The sequence below is a fragment of the Biomphalaria glabrata genome, chromosome 4, assembly GCF_947242115.1.
Source record: "Biomphalaria glabrata chromosome 4, xgBioGlab47.1, whole genome shotgun sequence".
Taxonomy (NCBI): Eukaryota; Metazoa; Mollusca; class Gastropoda; family Planorbidae; genus Biomphalaria; species Biomphalaria glabrata.
This window is the reverse complement of record NC_074714.1, coordinates 14,895,148-14,918,523: the sequence shown is the minus strand read 5'-3', so window position 1 is coordinate 14,918,523 and position 23,376 is coordinate 14,895,148. Positions and strand designations below refer to the sequence as shown.

Sequence of the window (23,376 nt, the reverse complement as noted above, 5' to 3'; positions counted from 1 at the left end):
TTGGACGTTTACTTCCTGGACTGGTATTTATGCATATATATATTTATAAGTTGATGGACTGGTGTTGTGTTTATTAATATTTACTTGAGCAATATTGGATATTAAAATATTGATATATTCTTGGAGATTTGGAGTTGGAGTTGATGTGTAGGCTATCTAGTGGTAACTGTTCGTATGTGAGTAAATAAGCAAGTATTGTTAAGTGTTATTGAGGATTCATACCCCTAGCGAGCATAGTCAACAAGAACAAGAGACAAGCAGAGAGAGCATAGCAGTAGCAGCAGTACATATATATATATATATATAATACGACACCCTGACAATCTTCTAATATTAACACAGTATGTGTGTCAATGTTACAGCGATTATTTAAAAAATGAGAACGACCTGAATTCGAACTTAGGGATTAAACCTCCTCACTCTTCTCGAGCCAATACAATGTGCCAGGGAGTTGATTATGAAAAAGAAGGTTTACAATTATCTACTGTTAGTTCCATACCTTAAAGAAAATTATAAAGGGAAATTACTCAAATTATACCACCACATCAGTCAAGTACAATTTTTTTCCTTTGTTCAGGATACCAAACATAATAATAAATTACCAATATTTAATTAACTAATTTGTTATTTTTGTTTATTGATTCCTGTGCTGTCAGGTAAAAGAAATAATTGTGCTAAATTTTAGCTTGATCCGAGGTGGTCGTGGGAGAAATAACGTATACAAACATTTTTTACCAGACAGACAGACAGACTGAGTTAATATAAGCTTTGTAAATAAAAAATAAAATAAACTTGACATTTATCATAATGTGACCTTTTCTTGCTAGACAAATCTACACTGAGTTCATTATTCATAGATGTCATATAGAAAACATAGAATAAGTTGTCGTAAAAAAAAGCAAACGAATCATTGAATTGTATTCACCTGTATACAAACAAACAAAATGATGTAAATACAAATGATGAGATAAAGTCAAGACTTCTTTTTTTTTTTTATTGACCGGAAAATATGGGATGATTAAAAAATCCTTAGATGTAAAATGTATACAAATTAAATCAAATAATTAAAATCTCTTGTAAAATATTTTAGCTTTTTTCTCCATTCTCTCTCTCACTTTCTCTCATTCTCTCCTGATAGTATATTTTCTGTCATTCTTGCGATCTCATTTTCATTATTTTTTTTTATTTCTTTCTGTCTGACTGTCATCTCTCTCTCTCTCTCTCACTCTCTCTCTCTCACTCTCTCTCACGCTCCCTCTCTCACTTTCTCTCTCTCTCACTCTCTCTCTCTCTCTCACTCTCTCTCACTCTCTCTCTCTCTCACTCTCTCTCTCACTCTCTCTCACGCTCCCTCTCTCACTCTCTCTCTCTCTCACTCTCTCTCTCTCTCTCACTCTCTCTCACTCTCTCTCTCTCTCACTCTCTCTCTCTCTCACTCTCTCTGTTACTCAATTACTCTCTAACTCTAACTCTCTAGCTCTATTTACAAATACAAATCTGCTAATGAACAAAAAATGATACTAGCTCTTTACAAATATTGTTTTTGTACTTCATGCCGTTTTTTTATTTTCGAATAAGAATAAGAAAAATAACTTTTAAAAAAAATAAATTTGATATATTCAATTATTTTAGTACATTTTCTTTACAAATTAAAAAGAAATGAAATGAAATTCTTAACTTTAAATCCTTCAAATTTATTACAAACCTCCCCAACGTAAGATTAAAATCAAAGCTTGTTATTTTGTTGGAGTAACACTGCCTGGAAGATGATCTCCGTCAGGCAATTTCAGATCGATAGACGAGCCCACGTGGAAGGTACAAAGACGATCGTCGAGATCGTTATCAAAAATTTTTGAAGTAATATTAATAATACTAAGCTGAATTTTCCTTCAGAAAATGTCTCATCCACAGTGCCACTAGTGCTTCAAAAATAACAATACATTCATTATAAACAGACCAAATATACCATCATACCAAAGTTCCAATTAAACATTACCTGTGAAGTCTACAACAGATAGTTAGATTTTCTTCCCCCAAAAGTGTGTAGCCTGTATGGCCGCTAAAACATTTTCGTGAACTGCGTCTATGTTCAAAATGGTTCGAGTCTTAAATTTGATTCGATTCGTATTCAAATACCAATCATAATATTCACAGAGGGCTAATTTATATTTACACATAATCAATAATTTCATTTTTTGATATAATTTTCTCCAGGCTATGTGTACTATTCTCTGATAAAATATTTAAAATTTCTAGAGGAATTGAATAATTAAAAAGCAAAAAGTCGTTTCTGTACATTTGATATAGCTTGAAAATAGAATGTCTAGATAGCTGTCTATAAAAATCTTTCATAAAATCACTTGTCTTATTGTGAGAATATCTCAACTCTGTTCTGCTTGGAAGATGAAATTTTATTTCTGGTGAAATTTGACTTAAAACAAAGTCGGTGTCGGACAACATTGACTCCATCTTACCAACAAAATCATATTTTATCTTGCAGGGCGCACACATTTTATAAAATGTTTCCCAGTGTTCATTCATAGCAATTTTTCTTTTCTTATCTAGAAGATAATCCACAAACTCTGAGAACTTTACACCATTTCCATCGGGATCAGATTCAGGTTCGAATCTGTAATTTTTGATGATTTTTTTCCCGAATCTACCTTTAAAGTAGCTGGACGAGTTTGTGTTGACCAGAAATTTGTTCCTAAAGGCGGAGAGAAGCCGTTCGTAGGGCTCTCTGACGAAGACAAACTTGAAATAATTGTCCACACGATACTCGATCTCTTCTTTGGTGTAGACACTGAGACGTTTGAGATATTTGTTGGACTTGTCGTATATCTCATTAGGTAGTATTGAAGTTATATTTTCAACAGAGGCGTAGCCGGATAACAGGAGGAAGATACGTCTCCATGTTGTTGATGCCACCTTGGGGATAAGACAATACATCGCCTATGGAAGAAAAGTAGTTCACAAGTGGAAGTTATAAGAAAAATGGATATGGAAATAAAACAAAATGTGTATTTCTAGCTCATTAAAGACAAAAAAGATGATATTTGAATAAGTGTATTATAGAAAGCCACGCGAGTCAGAGCACATATTTCGTACGGGCGATGACCGTTTGACAATGGCAGTGCTTTTCTTTGTGCTGAAAGATGGTTGGCGCAACAGAGGAAAAGCTTTAAACACCAGCTTAGGCGTAGAGAACACCTGATAACAGACGGCTTCCGATTAAAACATCTGGATATTTATTACAAAATGCCGCGGGATACACATTTTAGACTAAAAGGAAATCTACTGTCGAGGACTCACATTGACCTAAACCGACCACCGGCAGACAACGGTTACGTCGGCGTTGAGCGTGGCAAAGATGTAGACCTATATCGCAGCTAATACTTCGTAGCAAAGTGACATACTACACTCCACCTTGATCTCCAGACTCTAAGACAAGCTTTAATATTATCAATGATTATTAATAAAATTTAATAGCTACAATTAATTTTCATCGGGAGTTTTCGTGTTACATTGATCTCCTCTTAGTTGGATTTTTAATTGAAGATCTGTTTGAAATTATTTGATTTGGTTTGGTTTTGCTTTTAGGCACATCGGCACAATTTTAGGCCATGTCGTGCCTGAATTCCCTTAAGGACTACTCTCTCTAGATAACAAGGGCTAAATTCTATACAGTTAAATTATTTGAAGACGTAGATAACGAAGAAAAGGAAATATAGAGAAATGTGGTTCAATAGAATGTAACGTAAAAAAAAACGTGGAAGAAAAGAAGATTCAAATATATAATAGATAAAGACTTTATAAATAAAAAGATAAACTAAACAGTGTCAGACTCTACATTTCGTAACGATTAAATTATTAAATAAAAAACACATTTGTTGCAATCGAAAGACATCATCCATATGAACATGAATTGTTAAATAAAATAAACAAAACGTTATAGTTACTAATTAAATACATAGCTTGTAAACTTTTCCTATATTCTGTAAGCAAGGAATATTCAAGTAGTAACACATTTAGAGCCTTAGATTCATAAATACGTCTTCCCAGTATATAAGCAAAATATTCTTCTTTACTTTTGATGTTAAACGCTATCAAAGGGTGTTGTAGTCTACTAATGTGCATAGCTACACTGAATACATTTAAGGGTAATGCATATATCATCTTGCAGTCCATGTTCTAAAGGTTTCTCTTGCCAACGATGAGAATTAACTACAAGTGAAATCGGTAGCAACACTAAACTAGCAACAACAAAACCCCCAATAGTAGCAGCCTTCTATACATTTTTAAACTTAAGAACTGAAGACGGATACGGTGAAGAGTGTCATTTATGAATTGGCCAACTTCATCTTGAAGAAATGACGCAGAGTCAGTTTACAAGAAAAGGTAAAGTGTTTCATTCATGGAAGTTTTAAGTCAGACGTGGAGGAAAGAGGGAAAAAAAGCTGGTTGAAACAATTGCATACGTTTGAAGTTGAGATGAAAGTCAACAGGAAACATATGAACTGGACATGAGGTTTTCATGTGAAAAAGTTTGACTTAAATAATGCTGAATCAATCCCGCAATACAAATGTTGATCACAGACGTGGGTGGCATTAAGAATGTATTTAATTAATGAAATTGTGTATTTCAGAAATGCATGATAACTTCGTCTCTATGTCCCTAAGTAGATACCAAAACATTAATGAAAACTGAAGGAAACCATGTAAATTATTCACCTTCTTATCTACCAAAACTAAATTTGAAATATAAAAAATACATAAATATGTAAATGTGTACAACATTTGCAGACACTTTGTATAATATTATTACATGTAATTTAAATTTAACTAATCTATATACGAAAACAAGGATGTAGGATTCATAATATATGAATGGATGTATAAGCAGTGGCTGAAGGAATCACCAATAGTTACCTATCAAAAGAGTTTTTTTTTATTTTTTTTAATACTAACTTAATCTATATCTCATGATCTCTTGAAATAAAACCTAGCGTAATAACTATATCAACGTGTAATGTTCAATATATATGGCCTAAAGTTTAATGCCTAAGCCTAAATTATAACTCTTAATAAATAAGCGTACAAGATTTGAGTGCTGACCCAGATACCGTATAAAACAAGATTACAAAAAGAGTTTGTGTTTTCACAGCCTTGTGAAATTCATCAATGGACCAGGAATATTCAGTTTGTTGTGATTGTTTAAAGTAAAAAAAATCATTTGGCGTTATTTTTTTTTTATTTAAAAGCAACATGACAATACGTCATCAATAATAAGACTCTTCTAACTCTTCTGGAATAAAGGTTTAAAATATAAGAGCTCTCTTGACAGCAGAGCTGCCGTTAACTGATCACCTAAACACAGCACGGATACGTTCCAGATACGTAGCTCTCTCCCCAAAAGTTATGCTTGTATATTGGTGTAGCCTTAGATCTAGACAGGAATTCGTATGTCTTACTTAACACGGATTACTAGGTCTAGATCAGGCCTCTATTTAGTCTTATTTAGATTATTGTCAAGTGTATCATCAGGATATGTCAAAACGGCACGTTATAAAAGCAGTTTGTATTTTGAAATTAAATTTAAAGCTAAGTTCTTATCAAAAACCTTTTCTTCTAAAACAACATTTAAAATCAGTATTTCATTCAATGAGTTATTTAATAAATGAAAAATGTATTTTAAAATGAGCCATTGATACTTTTTTTCCCATCGTTACATAGGTTGCGACGTCGCAGGTCAGTGTTAAGGCCTTCTATTTTAACCTTCAGTATTCACTAAATAACAGTACATAAAACCTAAAATAAAGTTCAGTGTTGCCCTACTTTATGTCTGTCATCCACAATGATATTCTGCAGCAATGTCTTGGAGAAATTTCGATTTCCATTGTAACCAAGTTTGCGGCAATTTATCTTCAAGTGATTCCTCCACCATTCAGGACTAACTGGTGCAGACGTGACCTTGACATCTGCCTTTAGATAACAGCAACAACAACAAAAAAATATTTATTTATTTTTATGTGTAGAGTAATTGATTTTCTTGCAATTGGTAAAAAAAAAAATGTTAAGCCATAAATAATAGTTCGAAAATTTAATATGTTTTCTGTAGCTGATAATCGCAGCACCTTCATATTCTCTTTTCTTAGTACTTAGTTCATGCTGATATATTTAGACTAAAACTTTACGTTTGTTATGTATAAGAATGAATTTGATATTAATTACATCTAGCCAGAAAAACATATAAAATACATTTTAAAAAAATAGATAATAAACTTATTATACTATTAAAAGTATAATAAATAAATAATAATAATAAAAGTTGGTTCAAACCGGGTATCAAACCGCTAATTTAGACACCGACACCGTAAACGTAATTTGATACGCACTTAGCAATTCAGTCAACGGCATTTCGTACATATGTATTAATTTATCTATATTTCCATTATATGGACATTTAGATATATTTCTAGATCTAGACTTAAGATTTAGAACTCATAAGATCTAGTCTAGATCTCCTTCTAGATCTTCTAGATGTAATCTATATTAGATTTAAGTAAAAAATTTAAGTAAAGCTTGGATATTCTTTTAATACAATTCAAGCAACTTAAAATTAACCCTGCTATTAGTGTTAAGTGTTATTTTTTAACTTCGGAACACTAAGGCTGACTGTCTTTGTAAGTCTAGTCAAGCCAAATTTACATTTACTATAACGGTCAAACTAGAGGTTTTAAGGTAGTGGAAATGTGCTACTAAATAGAAAGAAAGCTGTAAATATTGAATAATAAATAGATCTATTAAGTTTAGTTTATTTAAACAAAAAAGTGTTTTTAGCTCAATTTAAATTTCTAAATAAATTAATTCATAGCTCTGCAAAGGTAATTTGAATGACCTAATGATTAATGACTTTTGAATATTTCAGTAAGCAGAGGGGAGGGGATAAGTCAGTACGTAGCTGGAAGAAAAGCTTCTTTGGACTTATTATTGACATTTATTTCCCTTGCCAGGTATGTTATGGGCGTTGACTGATTGCCTGGCATTTTTACAGGGTGGTCTGATCTTTTTTTTTTGTAACAATAACACTGAACTGTATTGATCCATTCTCCTAATCCCATCTTGACTTTTTATCAAAGCCATGTTAGTGTTTTATAAACAAGCGTTTTTTAAATTTATTTTTGATTATCAATATCAAGTTTCGTTAAGCCACATGGAAGGACACTTTATGGAGCTATTTTTTTCATTATTATCAACGTTCCATATCATTGCTATACAAAAAACTCAGAAGTTGCTCTTAGTTCAACATTAGACACATACTCTAGTTCAACTTTAATTTCTAGTTCAACATTAGATACATACTCTAGTTCAACTTTAATTTCTAGTTCAACATTAGACACATACTCTAGTTCAACTTTAATTTCTAGTTCAACCTTAGACACATTCTCTAGTTCAACTTTAATTTCTAGTTCAACATTAGACACATACTCTAGTTCACTTTAATTTCTAGTTCAACATTAGACACATACTCTAGTTCACTTTAATTTCTAGTTCAACATTAGACACATACTCTAGTTCACTTTAATTTCTAGTTCAATATTTTATAAAGCCAAAATACAAAACATGATATTAAGATTTCTAAAACGGTTTGAATTTTCACAAGGTAAGAGAATCAAAGTAACATTCACATTAACATTTTTTTGTTGATAAAGAAACAAGCGTAATTGGCTTTCGTTTTTTTTAGAAATTTTAAAGTGTCCCACTAGACCTGGACCAAAGTAATTTGAATTGTTTTAAATTGTAAGAAGTGTTAGTCTCTCTATCCATCAGACATAATTAAATTAAATACAGAAATGTTGACACAGAATATGAGAGAGAGAGAGAGAGAGAGAGAGAGAGAGAAGATTTTTAATTTTATTATGAATACTTACATCGCCCGTCTGTAGTCCAACACGATTACCTGTTTGCGGAATAAATAAAAATAAAAATAATAATAAAAACCTTCATATGATCAATTGGCTTACGTTTTAAATATTTTACAGTTAACTAGCTAAAAATTGCTGAAACATAATTATTTAATATGTATCTTAAATCCGTTAAGCCATTAAACATTTGAAATTCTTTTTTTTTCGGACATGTCCTGACCTCCTTTGTGGTAGGACGGCCTGACCTTGTAGGCGTTCAATTTGTCAAATATTGTCAATTTTGTGTAATGACATAGTCTGTATTCTTATAATTACGTAATTGACTGGAATACACTCTGCAATAGTGTTGCGCTGATTGGCTGACTATAAATATTTATCAAGGACGAGATGGTTGATTCTATTAGTTTAGTAGCTAGATATATTTAAAAAAATCAATGGTTTTTGTTTGCATCAGATGTGGCCAAATGTGCAGGACACAAACTGCGTTGGAGAAGTCATCTGAAATACTGCACGTATTTTTATTGTCATTTCAAGACAATGATTTATTATTTAAGTGAAACAATTTTTGACTAGATTTAACTCTTTTTGGCCCCTCTCTCTTCTCCCCCTTCCCTCTCGCACTTACCGTCTCTCTCTCTCTCTCTCACTTTGTCTCTCTCTCTCTCTCTCATTTTTTTCTATAGCATCGAATAATCGTTTTTGCATTTATAATAATTCTTTATCACTGTCAGGTTTTAATAATCATTTAAGACTAAGACTAAAACTAAGAGTGCTTTATTGATCCTTACGGAAATTTGTTGTGATTTATATTGTTCAATATCTCAACAAAATTAAGAGATAAAGTATAACATATACTTATATAATTATGCAACTTCACTTATACTTGCACAACTTCACTTATACAACATCACTTATACAACTTCACTTATACAACTTCATTTGCACAACTTTACTTATACAACTTCACTTATACAACTTCACTTATACAACTTCACTTATACAACTTCACTTATACAACTTCACTTATACAACTTCACTTATACAACTTCGCTTTTACTTATTCAACTTTTCTTTGCAAACCTACAGTGTACATTGTAAAACAAAACAGGTTATATTTTGAACTTGCAAGACATCCAGCCTACACCAAGCATTTTTCAAGAGATTTTTTACTACGCAGACCGTACTGCTCATTTAGCTAACTGTCGACCACAGTGACTCAGGAATAGGAAAAGGTTGAACGCTTTGCGTGTTATGTAGGAGTTTTCATCTCCTACTAAACTGGCTGCCGGCCAATGCTTCAGAATATTTTTTTTATATAAAAGGAAGAATCAGTGTAGATCTGCAAGATTGTGTGTGTATATATATATTTATGTATGAGTTTAAGGGCATGCCGTAAGTGGTAAATATAGCGCCAATATGTGCTTCTCGAGTAAAGAATCCATGATGATTAAAAGAAAATTGTATTAGATAAATTAAAGATTAATTAGACAATAAAATTTAAAAAAATATGATAACTCAATGCAACCAGCTTGTAAACTTGCCAAATCTTGACAAATGAATAGTACAGTACTGTATTGAACTCCGGAAGTAGACGTGACGTACACAGAAGGTCATCTCTATCAATGACTCAAGAAACATCCGGAATCGACTCCCAAGAGAAAAGACATATTGAATAAAATAATCAAAGTAAAATGTAAGTGAACTGTAGCAAAACAATCGCAGGCTGAAGTAACAGAACTAACTAGAAAACTGCAACTTTACATTTGAAAACTCTCAAGCCTCTTGCGACAATGGAGTTGTCTCAAGGGTAGTAACTCCATTGGTACAAATAAACCAATGAAAATACAACAAATAAAAGTAGAACTCTTCATAATTTAGAGCCAAGATTCCATCAATTATTTACAATAGCGCCTACTGTGAGAAACGTGGTCGAGAGGCTAAGTACGCTTGGACTTCGCTTGTCTTGGCAGAGTTTTGTTTACTGAGCCTAAAGGCAGCACTTTACTGTATACAAATACATCAAAGTATATTTAATCCAAGATCTACATTCCAGTTTAAAATCCGAATATATCTTAAATTTTAGGCACTAGAAAGACACATACATAAAAGCACATTTCTTACTCCATATGCAAGGACAAAATCGTACAAGTGTCCCTACTTCCAAAGTGCTTAGAACGGGTTGCCTGATTCACTTCTACTTACTCGCATGACTTAGTGGAGCTATATACATCTCTGATTCACGACTAGATTGACACAAGGATACGTGTAGGACTAAACTACGGTATATTCTTCTCTACAGGAATGTCTGTAATTTACTAGATAAGATACACGACTTTTTGTTTTCAAACCGGAAATTACTGACCTACCTCTACTTGCCTTAATATCATCTGGTATTTAATAGTTTTTATCGGGATGTTAAGACAACCCAGGATTGATATAAACCACAGGTAATAATAATACACATGGTTATTCTATCGGTATAGCGGTAATTAAGGATATGATTGAGGACCATGGATAGGACAATTAAGATCTTCGGGTTCTCCCAAAATGTCAAACTTAAAGTGAATTGAGATACAGCTTAAAGATAAAGGAGGCCCGCTGACTGAGTGGTAGAGAGCTTGACACCCAGAGACTCAGCTCTAATGGGTACCTGACATTGGTTGGGGGAAAGTAAAGGTAGTTGGTGCTGGCCACATGACACCTTCGTTAACCGTAGCCCATAGAAACAGATGACCGTTACATCCTCTGCCCCATAGATCTCAAGGTCTGAAAGGGGAAGTCTACTTTTTTTAAAAAGATAAATCTGTAAACTCTCTAGCGAAACCAAACAATACTAGAATTATCTAGTTCTATGTCATACACACATAAACTAAAAGCTCCGATTGAAAACAGAGCACTGCTGAGAACATCATCCTTCATCTCTCCACCACTTTACCATCCTAGACTTTGATTCAAGCTTGAGATGGTTACATCAAACACATTCTTGCATAAATTAATATTAAAGATAAAAAAAAAACAATTATCAAAACACTGTAATTAGTGACTTTTTAGAAGTGCATCGAAGGAAATTTTTAGCATTAATAAAATGATAAAAGTATATATAAGGAGTCTGAAACCATAGATATAGATTTTCAATAATAAAAAACATTATATATTCATTGTCTACATGTTACAATCGTGTAAATCATAGTGCTAATGAGTATCCTATGGAATTTGCCTAACTCATATGTTAACAAATACCAGTAAAATGATACCACAATTGACACATAATTTTTTTAAATTACATTTAAATTTCAGGCCACACTAGAAAGTGACATTTTAAAAACATCATGAAACAAAAAAAAATCAGATACTGGCGTATCTTTGTACTCTGTAGTTATTCACTTAACCCATCTGTTAAAAGATCATGATGAAAAACAGCGATGCTGCTAATGATAATTGACAGATTTAAACTGAAGATGAAAGACAGCCCTGCCTAGCGATTTTTTACGAGCCATTTACAACTATATCTTTTCTTTGCTGGTGTATCATAAATATAATCTCAACTTGTAGGCTACTGAGCTAGATATATTTAATGACAATAGAATACGAATAAATCTAAGCCTTTCAAAGTATGCACGTGTCTTCGTTTAACTCATGAACTTAGTCAATCTTAAGGCAAGGAGTTGAACGTTACCGAAGAGCTGTCCATTTGTACTTTTTATTTTAATGGAATCTTATGAAATAATGACACTTCTGTTCTATGTCTATTGCACGTAGAGCTGGTTACAAACACACGTATTCATAACGATGTGAATCAAACGGTATTTGTAGGAAGAGAGTGCATCATTATCGTTGGGTGAGATCATTAACCTCCAGTGTGATGCTGCACCTGGGGATTGTCAAAAACATTTTTTTTTTAAAGAATAGGCACGTATGTTCAACGCACGACCAGGTCAGACGTCTTATCAAAGAACGTAAGTCATATTTATAAGAGCTGGTGTTTGCTTTTAGACCTTCTGCCAGTTTAATTTTTATATAGAGATATTTTCTTTTTTTTTTAAATTGAAGTAGTGAATCTTTTTTTTTTTTTTTTATTAGTTTTTCCAAACCACTACAAAGTAAACAGAAGTAATATAGAGTGTTGCCTGTCGAAACAATAGGACGAACCTAACTATCACTAATCAAACTAATTCAATTATAGTGAAATTTGACGAGCACTTCTAAAATATGTGAAGTATATAAACTAGCTATAATTCCTGGTATTTTTGGACTATGTTTTTTCTTATGATTTTTAGTATTGTTTTTTAATTTATTAAAGTTTAACTGATGTTGTTTTTTTTTTCCCAACATAGTACTTTTTAGTCGGGCCTGGTTAATGTTTATAATGAATTGCATGTTGCCAACTGCCAGTATTTTTATATGCTAGTTATATACGGTTAATGTGACACTCATTTGGAGATAAATCTTCAGAGACGTTAAATTAAGTTACATTTTTTGGCTGTTAAATAGGAACTCGTCAATACTGTGAAGAGACGAAAGCTGATCTGGTTTCGTCATATTGTAAGACATTGCTGACTGTCTAAAGTCTACAGTCATCCTTCAAGGTACAGTAGATGGAGCATAAAGAAACGGTCATCGGAAGAATAGTTGGCTGGGCAATGTCATAGAATGGACTGGCCTCTCTCTTACTGATTGGGGAAAATGGAGGGATTTGGTGACGTGAACGTCACACTAGTCACACTAGTCACACTAGTCACGGCACCCCTACCACGATAGTCAAGGAACAGATGATGATGATGATGAATTAGGAAAAAACAAAATTGTTTTATTTTAGATTCAGAGAAAAACCTAGAGCACTTACGAATTTAAATAATAAAACTTATTGATTTTTGTGCAATTTAATAGGATACTACATTCATAAATACCTATGTGTTTTTTTTCCTTACTACATAACAATATATAGCCATGGTATCTGCGAGCGTAGCCAGTGGATAATGGTTAGTTATAGGATATATAGATTTTGACTATAAAATTTATGGATTTTTTAAATCTTAATTTTGTTTTGGTGAAATATATATAAAAAAGAACAACATCTGTATGCCAACAGGCGCACACTAACACTGTAGCCGCGGATGTACAATACACAATATAAACAAACCTCTTGGGTTTCATTTTACTTAAAAAGAACAACCACACCCAGTCACTACCTACCATCTGAGAATGAGGTCACCAGGAGCCTAGAGTCTGTGTGATGCCGTGTGCTGGGCCAGTAGTTAGTGAGCAGTAGCAGAATGGGGGCCAGGGCTCCAATGACGGTGGGAATGGCAATTAGCAGACGTATAGGGATCCTCATGATCGTGCTGGCTGTGGCACCATTAGCCCTCTGTAGAAGTCTCATCTGGGGAATGTCAACATAGTTTGAACACTATTAAAAATAGTGTGCTTTTCAAACAGAGGCGGCGCCGAACGGGTCCGCATATACTGCTGTTTGGCAGTCGAAAAGCAGCTTTCGATATTTTTAGCACAAATATCAGAGGCTATAAGCTACAAACTATAAGCTACCCTAGTCCTTCCGCCATGCAAGCAAGCTTAAATGTCGTTACTCTCATGCAATGCATTTAAAAAATTATTCCCTAAACAAGGAGATAAAACAAATACTTTAAAAAAATAAAGAAAGATTATATTGGGTAAAGTTGTATAGATTGGTTTTGATAGGCATGTAATTAAATTTGTAATACATACAAATCTAGTCTAACAATAATTCATCTGTACGATTAGAAATATTTTTACCAATTGTTTTTGTGCAGCGTAATTTAATGCTTTGAGCTTTCTCAATATGCTATGATCCTATCCTATGCTCCTGTCTTTATCAGTTGGGAAAGGGGTGTGCAATAACAGGGTATATGGGTGATTATTACTGTGATCGCCTTTAAAATGCATAAAAAATTTTAAAAAAGTTAAACGACCTGGATTTTATTTCGATGGCTACAGCCGCAATAAGCCAGCATATGAGCCACTGTGCCCAAGATTAAAAGTGCAAACAAATGAAACAAAAGGTTTAAATAAGCAGTAAACTATTGTTAGTTTCTATTGTTATTTTCTATTGTTAGTCTCTATTGTTAGTTTCAAGATTAAAAGCAAAGTATAAAACGGACCAGTTCAACTAATACCACTACACTGTGTGTAGTCGCTGAATGAACTCTTTATGTTGTGTCTGTTCTATTTATGTGTATGTTTCTGTTGTGTTGTCTTTATATGAGTAAAGAGTCCTTGTAATCACAACAAATTTCCATAAGGATCAATAAAGCAGTTTTAGTCTTAGTCTTAGTCTTACATCAGTGACATTCTGTTTCTTTACCTTGTTCGTTACCAAACCAATTTAATAATTAAATTAATAAACAACAAAAGGTAATTAACTAATCGAATATGTTTTTTTTTAATTGATTCTTGTTTTCTAAGGTAATAGAAAAAAGTGTGCAAAATTTCAGCTTGATCAGACCGATAGACAGAGTTTATATAAGCTTTTGTAAAAAGCATTAAAAGTTAATATTGTTTGTAGATATAATTCCCCCGAGGGGCTATTACTCGAACAAGAAAACAATAAATGAAGTTACTGAACTTAAATGTCATCGAAAAGTTCATATTATAAAAGTGTTGATGTGAGCTACTCGATAGAGCATTTGATTACTGAGCCGAAAGTAGTGAAAGCGAGCTCCTTTTTTTTTTATCAAAGTTGGAAAGGTTATAAATCATTGTATCATTCAGATTTGAATTGTCCTGAAATTAATTAGGAAGTAGTTAAGTTTAACGTTATGCTGGCCACTTAAAGCTCCCATCACAACAAATGATAAGCATGTAACTAATATATCGTTATGAGTCCCAGCTGTGACCTACATATTTTGCCATACCAGTACAGATATAGCCGTTGTCCGTCGGTGGTCGATTTGGGTTCTCTTATATAATATTTAAACTTTGAAAAAAAAGTATATGTACGAGTGTTACTAATGAATAGAAGAAAGAGAGAGAGACAAAAAAAAATACAACGAGAATGATAAAGAGATGAGATGAGAAAAGTAATGAATGAGAAAGGGAGAAAGGGATGGCTGAGTGGTATAGCGCTTGTCTTCCGAACCAGTTTCGAAATCTGATAAGGACTGGAATTGAGTCCACACAGCACTAATGGGTACCTGAAAGTTGGTGTATGGTCGTTTTTAACTTGAGGGCTATAGAAACAGATGACGTTTACATCTTTCGCCGTATAGATTGTAAGGTCTGAAAGGGCAACTTTCACTTTACTCTTACGATGAGAGAGAAACATGAATCAAATAGAGAAGATACATAGGACAGAAAAGATCAAAAAGACATCAAGGGCTGCTGGAGATCACGTGGTCTCTACTATTAGGTAAACATTGTCATTGCTTTATTATATTTTTATAATACTAATTCTGAGGTGAACTTGTCAATCAAACAAACTCTCACTTATAGATTACTGACGTTACTTCAAAAGAGTAGCTAATTATGTCTAACGCATTTTATGTGTTAATCTATTCATGCATGTTAATCAGTGATCCTAGCAATGGAATTGAGATGCTACAGAAGGATCCTAGCAATGGAATTGAGATGCTACAGAAGGATCCTAGGTATCACATTCAAAGACCGCATCACAATCCAAGAGATTACAGACAGGGTTACTGCAGCGATCAGACCCCATGATGACCTGCTAACTATAGTACAAAAACGCAAGAGTAAAATCTATGGCCATATAACAAGATCTTTGGGGCTCGCAAAGACCCTACTCCAAGGAACAATACTAGGAAAAAGAAGAAGACGCAGACAGAGATAGTGATGGGAAGACAACATAAAAGAATGGACGGGCCTGCCATTGAAAGAGGTTCTAACTAAGACAAAAAATAGTGAGGAATGGAGAAGACGGTCAACGAGTCTTGTATAGTTCCCCAACGGTCCAACAGACTAATGGATAGGTCAAGGTAAAGGTAAAAATCAGTGACTTAAAATCTTTTAAGTCGTTGGTTTTCCTGGCTGATTAAGGCAATCCATTGCATCATCTAATGGCACTAGGGAAGAAGGATAATTTGTCCTAGCATGTGTCTCTCTCCTTAAGTCTCTCGGATTATCTTATTATCATGATAACCATTATAATGCACAATTAAGAGCTTTTATTGGTTTTTAACATTTACACATTTTTTACTCTTATTAAAATTTTCAGTTAAATTCATATTTATTTTTTTTTTAAATTACAAAGTCTATAAGTGATTTTATTACACAGAGCACATTAGCAAGTCCTAGCAAAAACAACATGATTGCTGAAGGTTCTGTAAATATTAGCATCCTTTTTATAATTGTTTCTGAAATTATAAGTGTTAAACAAATTAAATTTCATATTGACATAAAATGTATAGAAATCTTTTTTTACATATTTTCAAATTAGTTCATGGACTTCTATTATAATAATATTTTAATAAGAATACATTTATATTAATGCAGTTTAATGGTTTGCATCCGAATCCTTTAAAAAAGATTTTGGAACATCTTGGAAGTAACGAAAAAAAATCAGCAAGAGTAACCGGTTGGTAAATAGAGTAAACATTTCAATTTCTAATTAAAACACATTTGTAACATTGAACTATAAACATGTTTACTAAAACCCAATTGGTGTTGAGCACAATGTTTTTGTGGAGAGGAAAAGAGAGAAATGGAGGCGTTTAAAATGCATTGTATTTCTTTTGTATTATAAAATCGAAAGTTATATCTAACAACATAGTATTTATGTTGTTGATAATATCTTGAAATTATTATATTTGTTTTGACCAATATTCGAACACACTGGTGGGCCGCCTTACAGTTTGTGTGAAACATAAGCTCTCTTTGTAGTCTTGTTCTATTAGTCTAACACAAGGCTAAGCTGGTTGTTATTTTAATTAATCAAATACAAATTATTATTTTTGTTGATAACAAGAATTGAAACACATGTATTCATATCGTGGTTCTATAACAAACGTCATAGAAAGTTAAAGATTCACAGGTTGATCAAGTCCTAGTCTACAATGAAAATGACTTTAGATTCCCATGACAGAGACTCTTTTTTTTTTTTGGTTAGTACTCACGTTTACACAATTATATGTTGACCTACTAACCTTAGTTACATTTCCTCGTAGTTAAATTTACTCCAGGCTTGGCATCTCAGAAATAAAAGCAACATTTAAATCTAACATTTACACAAACCCCCTCCCCAGCTGTGATTGCAATAAAGTGTCACTTCACGTTCATAAATAACGAATGTCTTTTTTTTTTAAATCTTTTTAATATCTACTTTGGTTTTTACACTACACAGTTTAAAGCTTGTAGCGTTTTAAATGAAACTATTAACAATTAAGACATTTCTATTCGTTATGTGTGGTGGTAAATAACATACACATGTTCACAAACTAAAGTGTTCAAAGCGACAACATGTATTAAAACAACTTTTTGACTCTTTGCATTTGAATATTTTTAAACGAGTCATAGAAGCTGTCAAATAAACTTCTAATTATATAGTTGTCATAAAAAAAAAATACACAGTTCTAAAAAGAAAAGGTCATATGATTTGTTGTGTCATGTTCTAATTAAAAAAAACCAGCAGAAGAGCAACAGGTCTTCATGACGTATACGCAAAGAAAATGAGTCCAAAATTTCTATAAAAAAACAGAATCACAGTCCAAGCCTGGAAACGCTTGCAGACGTTCCACTAAAACTTAAGGTAAGCTGTTTCACCGTGTACACAGACATGCACGCCTATACACGCTCACTGGGAGGGGATTTTTTTTTCTTTTTTAAAGATGTACGAGCGTGCATGTATACGAGCGTGCGAGGGAGGGCGTGAGTGTGTGCGTAGCCCGATGCGGGACTGAAGAAAACGCCGACAAGCGTTGAATGCCAGACCTGTACCGCATGGTATTTTCCTACGGTATTTTCCTACCTCATCTGTTACTACTTGAGTCAAGTCTGGGCTATAGTACATCGTTTTGACATACATAAAGCTATCCAGTCGGTGATGTTTCGTTGTCAGATAGTATTAGTCATTGCACATTTTTGTTTTTGGAAAAATATAAATACATTTTTTCTGTTCTACTAATTAGCCACTCATGTTGTCACAATGTCCTTAATTTTTTTTTAACCTTTTTTTTTTAGTGCTCAATAGTTCCACTACTGTACCTAAATATAATGTACACTATTAATGAAGTACATTTTTAAGTAGATAAGTATATTATCTCTATTAAACAAATGTTTCCATATCTTTATGTAACAAACTTAGTGCGCTGAAATTTAAACATGGATTATTCCTTTATACGGACGCTTTTAACTTGGGTATTGTTTTTTACATATAACATCTCTACTATGGCTAAATGATGAAATTTTAGACAAAAAAAAAATATATATATATATTTATTTTTTTAAAAGAACCTCCTCAGGCAGACGTCTACTCCTTGTTTTGACTAATTAAATTCATGTTTATTTAAAGAATAATTTCATTAAAAAACAACTTCCTATTATAACGTACTTTCAATACGCGCAAGTAGTGTCTCGATAACTGGGGCTATTTTGTTTACATGAGTTTGTGAAAATGCTGAGTTGTCAGGAATGAGGTGAATAAAGAGGAAAAAAAAATACAGGAAATATATTCCTGTACTTGTGTGTATTTTTTATTGAGAAACAGCAGAAAATAAGCTGGTCGATTAGTTTTTAAACAAAGGAAGAGCACATGCTTTATGAAGAACTAAAGCTTTCTAGGATGAAATTGAAATATACAAACTGTCAACTTCATTGTACTTACAAAGAAATACTTAAAATATTCTTATCCTATCAGTTCTCTTTCGCTGTTTCATTACAAAGGCGTGGAAGGAACAGAAAGTCCATTACCAAATGATCTTGTTTCGACCAAATTTAGAGCCTGCTTTTGTGCTATGTTAGGAGCTTGTACGGTGGCAAAAGTAACTTACTACTTCTCTATTATAGAGTGACAAATAATCCAGACTGCCGAGTTATAGAATGCCAAATTATCCAGACTGCAGGATTATAGAAAGCCAAATTATCCAGACTGCAGGATTATAGAAATCCAAATTATCCAGACTGCAGGATTATAGGGTGCCAAGCTATCCAGACTGCCAGTTATAGAGTGCCAAGTTATCCAGAATGCCATTTATAGAGTGTCAAGTTATCCAGAGTGCTATTTATAGAGTGCCAAGTTATCCAGAATGCCGGTACATCGACTATCAAATCTTCTGTGTATTTAATTCGTGTGTAATGTGTACATCTATATTTAGCATACTTCAAGGACTGCATCTGTTCGAAATGTGTAAGCGACAAAATTCAATGTAATTATCTGCTCCTGTAACTAGTAACTCACTTGACTGCCTCAATTAGTGTCAAATATTTTTCAGACTAGGTCAGACCCGTAGCTAAACTTTCTTGACAATCTTTTTAAGATTGTGAAATATAAATATGTGTGCTGGTCTTGACTTTGTTCAGAAATCTAAAAAGGTCTTAAATTGAAAAGGACAAATAAACAGTTCTTTTTTAAGATCTAATTATAACTTGAAATTCAATTTTACAAAACTAAGATTTAAACATAATTTTTTAATAATTAGAGTGGCTGACTCCCCGTGAAGACAGAGACCAGCATATTTCATCTAGAGAGTGACAAAACAGTAGGTCGTTGTAGTGGTCTCGCAATTCCTTAGTAAACTCTTTACCACTAAAATATGCGAAACGTAAAAAACAGTTTTCATAGTTTAAAGTAAGAAGTGACATTCTTTTAAAGGATATAATAATTTGTTTATAAATAATTAAAATAATTTTCTGTAACAAAAAAAAAAGGTTACAAAGACATTTTGTGTGGAAACAAAACTCAAAATATGCCTCGGAAGTGGTAGAACCAGGCAGGTTTCAATTTTTCAGAAAGAAAATTAGAATGGAATTCTATCAAAGGCAAATGACAGAGAAGAATGGAGAAAGAAAGTAGACCGATCTTGTGTGGTGCCCCAACGGTCCAGCAGGCAAGTGAAAGTGAAGGACAATCTCGATGTGAACCTGGCCTAAGTAACGTCATATAATGATTATCTTATTGATCTAATTAATCTGTAAAGTTTAATCTCTTATTCAAAGCTTGAAAAAAAAATATTCCCCCCCAAAAAAAATAAAAATTTCCCCTTCCTAGTGCCTTTTGGTGGTGACTATACTCTACGTGACAATATGAACAACTACTATTTATTGTTATTATTAATTGTTGTTTTAATTATGTTCCACTTTTATGCATACAAAATAGATTTTTTCTCTTTAAAAATAAAATTGAACATTTTTGTTTAAATGTAGTAGCATACTTACTAGGTAGTACTAATTTAACAATGCTATGCGATAAATTTATTCATTTTGTTTTACAAAAAATGTATAACAGTTTACATAAATGTGTTAAAAATATGGTAAATTGTTATCTCCCTTACTAAATAGCTTCTGCTGCTTGCTATCACTGTTTGTTAATAGTAAGTATTTGTATAAATAGTGTATTTTCATGAAAAAAACCTGCTTGCATAGTTGAGTTTGAAAATTAAATTTTTCGCTTTTAGAAAAGAACAAAATAGCCGTTGCATCAGAGCTTTGAATGGACTAAAATATCATGATGTCGGATTTTCAATATCTTTTCTAGTTTAAGAGATCTAAACGGAACGGACCGACGGACGGATGTACAGACAGACCACACAAAACTAATAGCGTCTATTCCCCTTTCTAATGCCGTTAAAAAACATCGATAAATATATTGCTGATATAAGATGTGCTATCATAACATTACATTACATACTGGTGTGTGAAATAATAGATACACTTTTCTTATAACTGATTAAAAATACAACTTTTGATAGAACTTATTTCAGAATTTTAGAAATATTTATTGTTCATATCACATAATAAAGAAACAACGATATAGAATTAATGACGCGAGATAATATATATTTCTGAGTTTGTTTTACAAATTCAAGTAGTTTTATTATACTTACAGTCCCATATTAATCTCAACAGTAGGTATTCATCCTAGTAACATTTATTTTCACTTAGATGCAGCAAAGAAAGCTAAGAAAAAAAATCAAAATCTATGTCTTCTGCACGCTCTAATATTTTTTGTCTTTATTCTTGCCACGCGTTTAATAATGACGACAAGCACAGACAATAGAAACATGACTGCACAGTCGGTCGTGCTATCACCATCCCCAGGTCTACTCACCACTTGAAAAGTTAATGTCACTTAATTGTAACAGATGATACGTCAACCTAAAAAAAAAAGCTTGATGATAATGTTTGCTGTCTGGGATAGTCCATTGTACTGTTGTGTTTAAAGGATGTCTGACCTAGGTCACGTAAAAATAGAACTAGAACATTGTGCTTAGTGTACAAGAAACTGGTCAATTTGTATGCTGGTAATGTGACAATAAAATTTAAAGACTACGGAATAGTCCAGTGTTAAAACTGACTTCCTATTGTAGACTTATGCAGCTTGAATGGGTATGTTTCTGGTATAAAATCGTTGTTTCATTCTGAGATCATATATTAGTAGAGCTTGAAGAATGTCATAAAATTTATCGCAAATTTAGTAAGAGTTTTATTTATAATTATTATATTATTTTTTTTTAAGTTAAGACAAAAAACTCTTTTTTTTCATTAAGTACAAACTCAGCATAAGACTAATAAAATTTGAATATCAATGTTAGTATTTTTTTCATTATGTCTATGGCAATAGTATTGTTATTGATTATAGAACCAAATAATAAAAGAAACAATTAGAAATGAACAAACTTTTTTCTCTCTTGAGATATATCTGTTTGGATTTTAGCAAAAGCAGGCTTTTTAAGGGTAACGAACAAAAGCGACCCCTTCAAGGGCCCTTGCCAGATAGGGGCTCGATATATGGAAATACTTTCGTCACCACGAGCACATCAAACAAACAAAAGGGGGCCTCACCAACACACTGTAGACCAAAATACAAATATTGGACTTATTCAAACAAGAAAAACATATATATATAGTAGTAATATAAACTATATATATATTTCTGGGCGTAGCCAGGGGGAACCCCCCCCCCCCCGAAATGAAAATTCCCCCCCCCCCCAGGGGGGGGGGGGGAGAGTCGGAATTTAGTGACTGATTTTTTTTTTACTGATTTTCTTTATTTCAGGAGAGATTTTAATACTTAACCATCACTTGCCCCAGCGCAGCCAATGGGGGTTTTGAGTTTAAACCCCCCTCCCTCCTTTAGCGGGGTTGAAGCTAAGAAAAATACCTTTATACCTCTTCAATATAAAAAAAGCAAATTACACATTCTAAATTATATGAGCGTAGCCAAAGGGGTTTTGACTTTAACCCCCTTCAGCGGGGTTTGAAGCTTAAAAATACCTCTTCAAAAAAGGAATTTACACATTAAAAATCTATAACCGAGCCAAGCCGAGAAGGGTTTTGAGTTTGAACCCCTCTACTCCATAGGGCTTTTTTAAAAAAAAAGTTTAAAACCTCTCCTGATGGTTTTGAGTTTTAAATCCCTCTTACAGAGAGTTTTGAGGCTGAAAACTTCTTTCTTCAATATTATTCTAAAGCAAACTAAATTTGCCAATTTCTATGAGCGTAGCTAAGGGTTTTATTACTTTGAAAAAAAAAACAACTACAGATTTTTTAGTTTAAAACCCCCCAACAGATGATTTTAACGATAAAACATCCCTTTTCGATATAAAATCTAAATCAAACTACAGTCATCTAATTTCAAGAGAGCTAATCAAGAGAGGTTACACATTTCTACCAGTAGCGGGGCTCCATTAATAATGTGCAGTGAATAGTCATTGGCCGAAATTAAAAAAGACTAAATGTGACTCAACAAAGATGGCTAAGACGGATTTTAGGAGTCAGTTGTAGAGATCGGGTCTCAATCAAGGAAATCCTATGCCGAAATGAGAGTCAACCACTTAGTAAGGTTGTGACAGAGCTTAAAAAAAGGATTTATGGGAGATTTTCTTCGATAAAAGAATTAACCTACACATAATTACAAGGAAAGCGCAAACAGGGACATTCTAGTACAAATTCACGCCACACTTTCATGGAGGACCTCAGAGCAGATGGGAAGAGGCTTCAGACATTGCCAGTGACAGAATTATGTGGAATCAGATTTCCGCCCAATGCGCTGAACGGCGCGGGAGGATCTAAGTCAGTAAGAATAGCCCATTAGGTTTTTAAAATAAAACTTTTTAATAGTAGGATAATGCACTGTAGATACCTCAGAATATGCATTTTGTTGGCTTTTAATACCGGAAATAGTGTTTGGCGGCGGGGCTACGACCCGCGCTTGGGAGCTCGCAGAGCTCGACCAGTCTCCCTATCTAGCCAGGGGCCGGTAGTCTACAATTTTTCCACTAATTCCAGGAAGAACCTATTCTAG

The 23,376-nt window shown here is 33.2% G+C and overlaps 1 protein-coding gene across 2 annotated transcripts; it reads right to left on the bottom strand.

Annotated features, from left to right (window-relative positions):
* Nucleotides 1–965: 965 nt before the first annotated feature.
* Nucleotides 966–21,121, bottom strand: LOC106061277 (carbohydrate sulfotransferase 11-like). 2 transcript variants are annotated; one of them, XM_013219351.2, is made up of 5 exons: nucleotides 20,957–21,121; nucleotides 13,119–13,305; nucleotides 7,932–7,960; nucleotides 5,836–5,982; nucleotides 966–2,952 (listed from the first exon to the last, which is right to left on the bottom strand). In XM_013219351.2, the coding sequence occupies exons 2-5, from the start codon at nucleotides 13,303–13,305 to the stop codon at nucleotides 2,170–2,172; spliced, it is 1,146 nt and encodes a 381-aa protein (XP_013074805.2). In that variant the 5' UTR covers nucleotides 20,957–21,121; the 3' UTR covers nucleotides 966–2,169. The 2 variants fall into 2 exon arrangements, with proteins under 2 accessions (XP_013074805.2, XP_013074804.2); XM_013219350.2 differs by lacking the exon at nucleotides 20,957–21,121 and adding an exon at nucleotides 17,063–17,996.
* Nucleotides 21,122–23,376: the final 2,255 nt, after the last annotated feature.

Coding starts and splice junctions, on each gene's coding strand:
- LOC106061277 (XM_013219351.2), bottom strand. CDS start 13,305: ATGAGACTTCTACAGAGGGCTAATGGTGCCACAGCCAGCACGATCATG. Junction 7,961..13,118: donor GGTGACCTCATTCTCAGATG/GTAGGTAGTGAC, acceptor TTCCGCAAACAG/GTAATCGTGTTGGACTACAG. Junction 2,953..5,835: donor TTGTGGATGACAGACATAAA/GTAGGGCAACAC, acceptor TTTCTTCCATAG/GCGATGTATTGTCTTATCCC.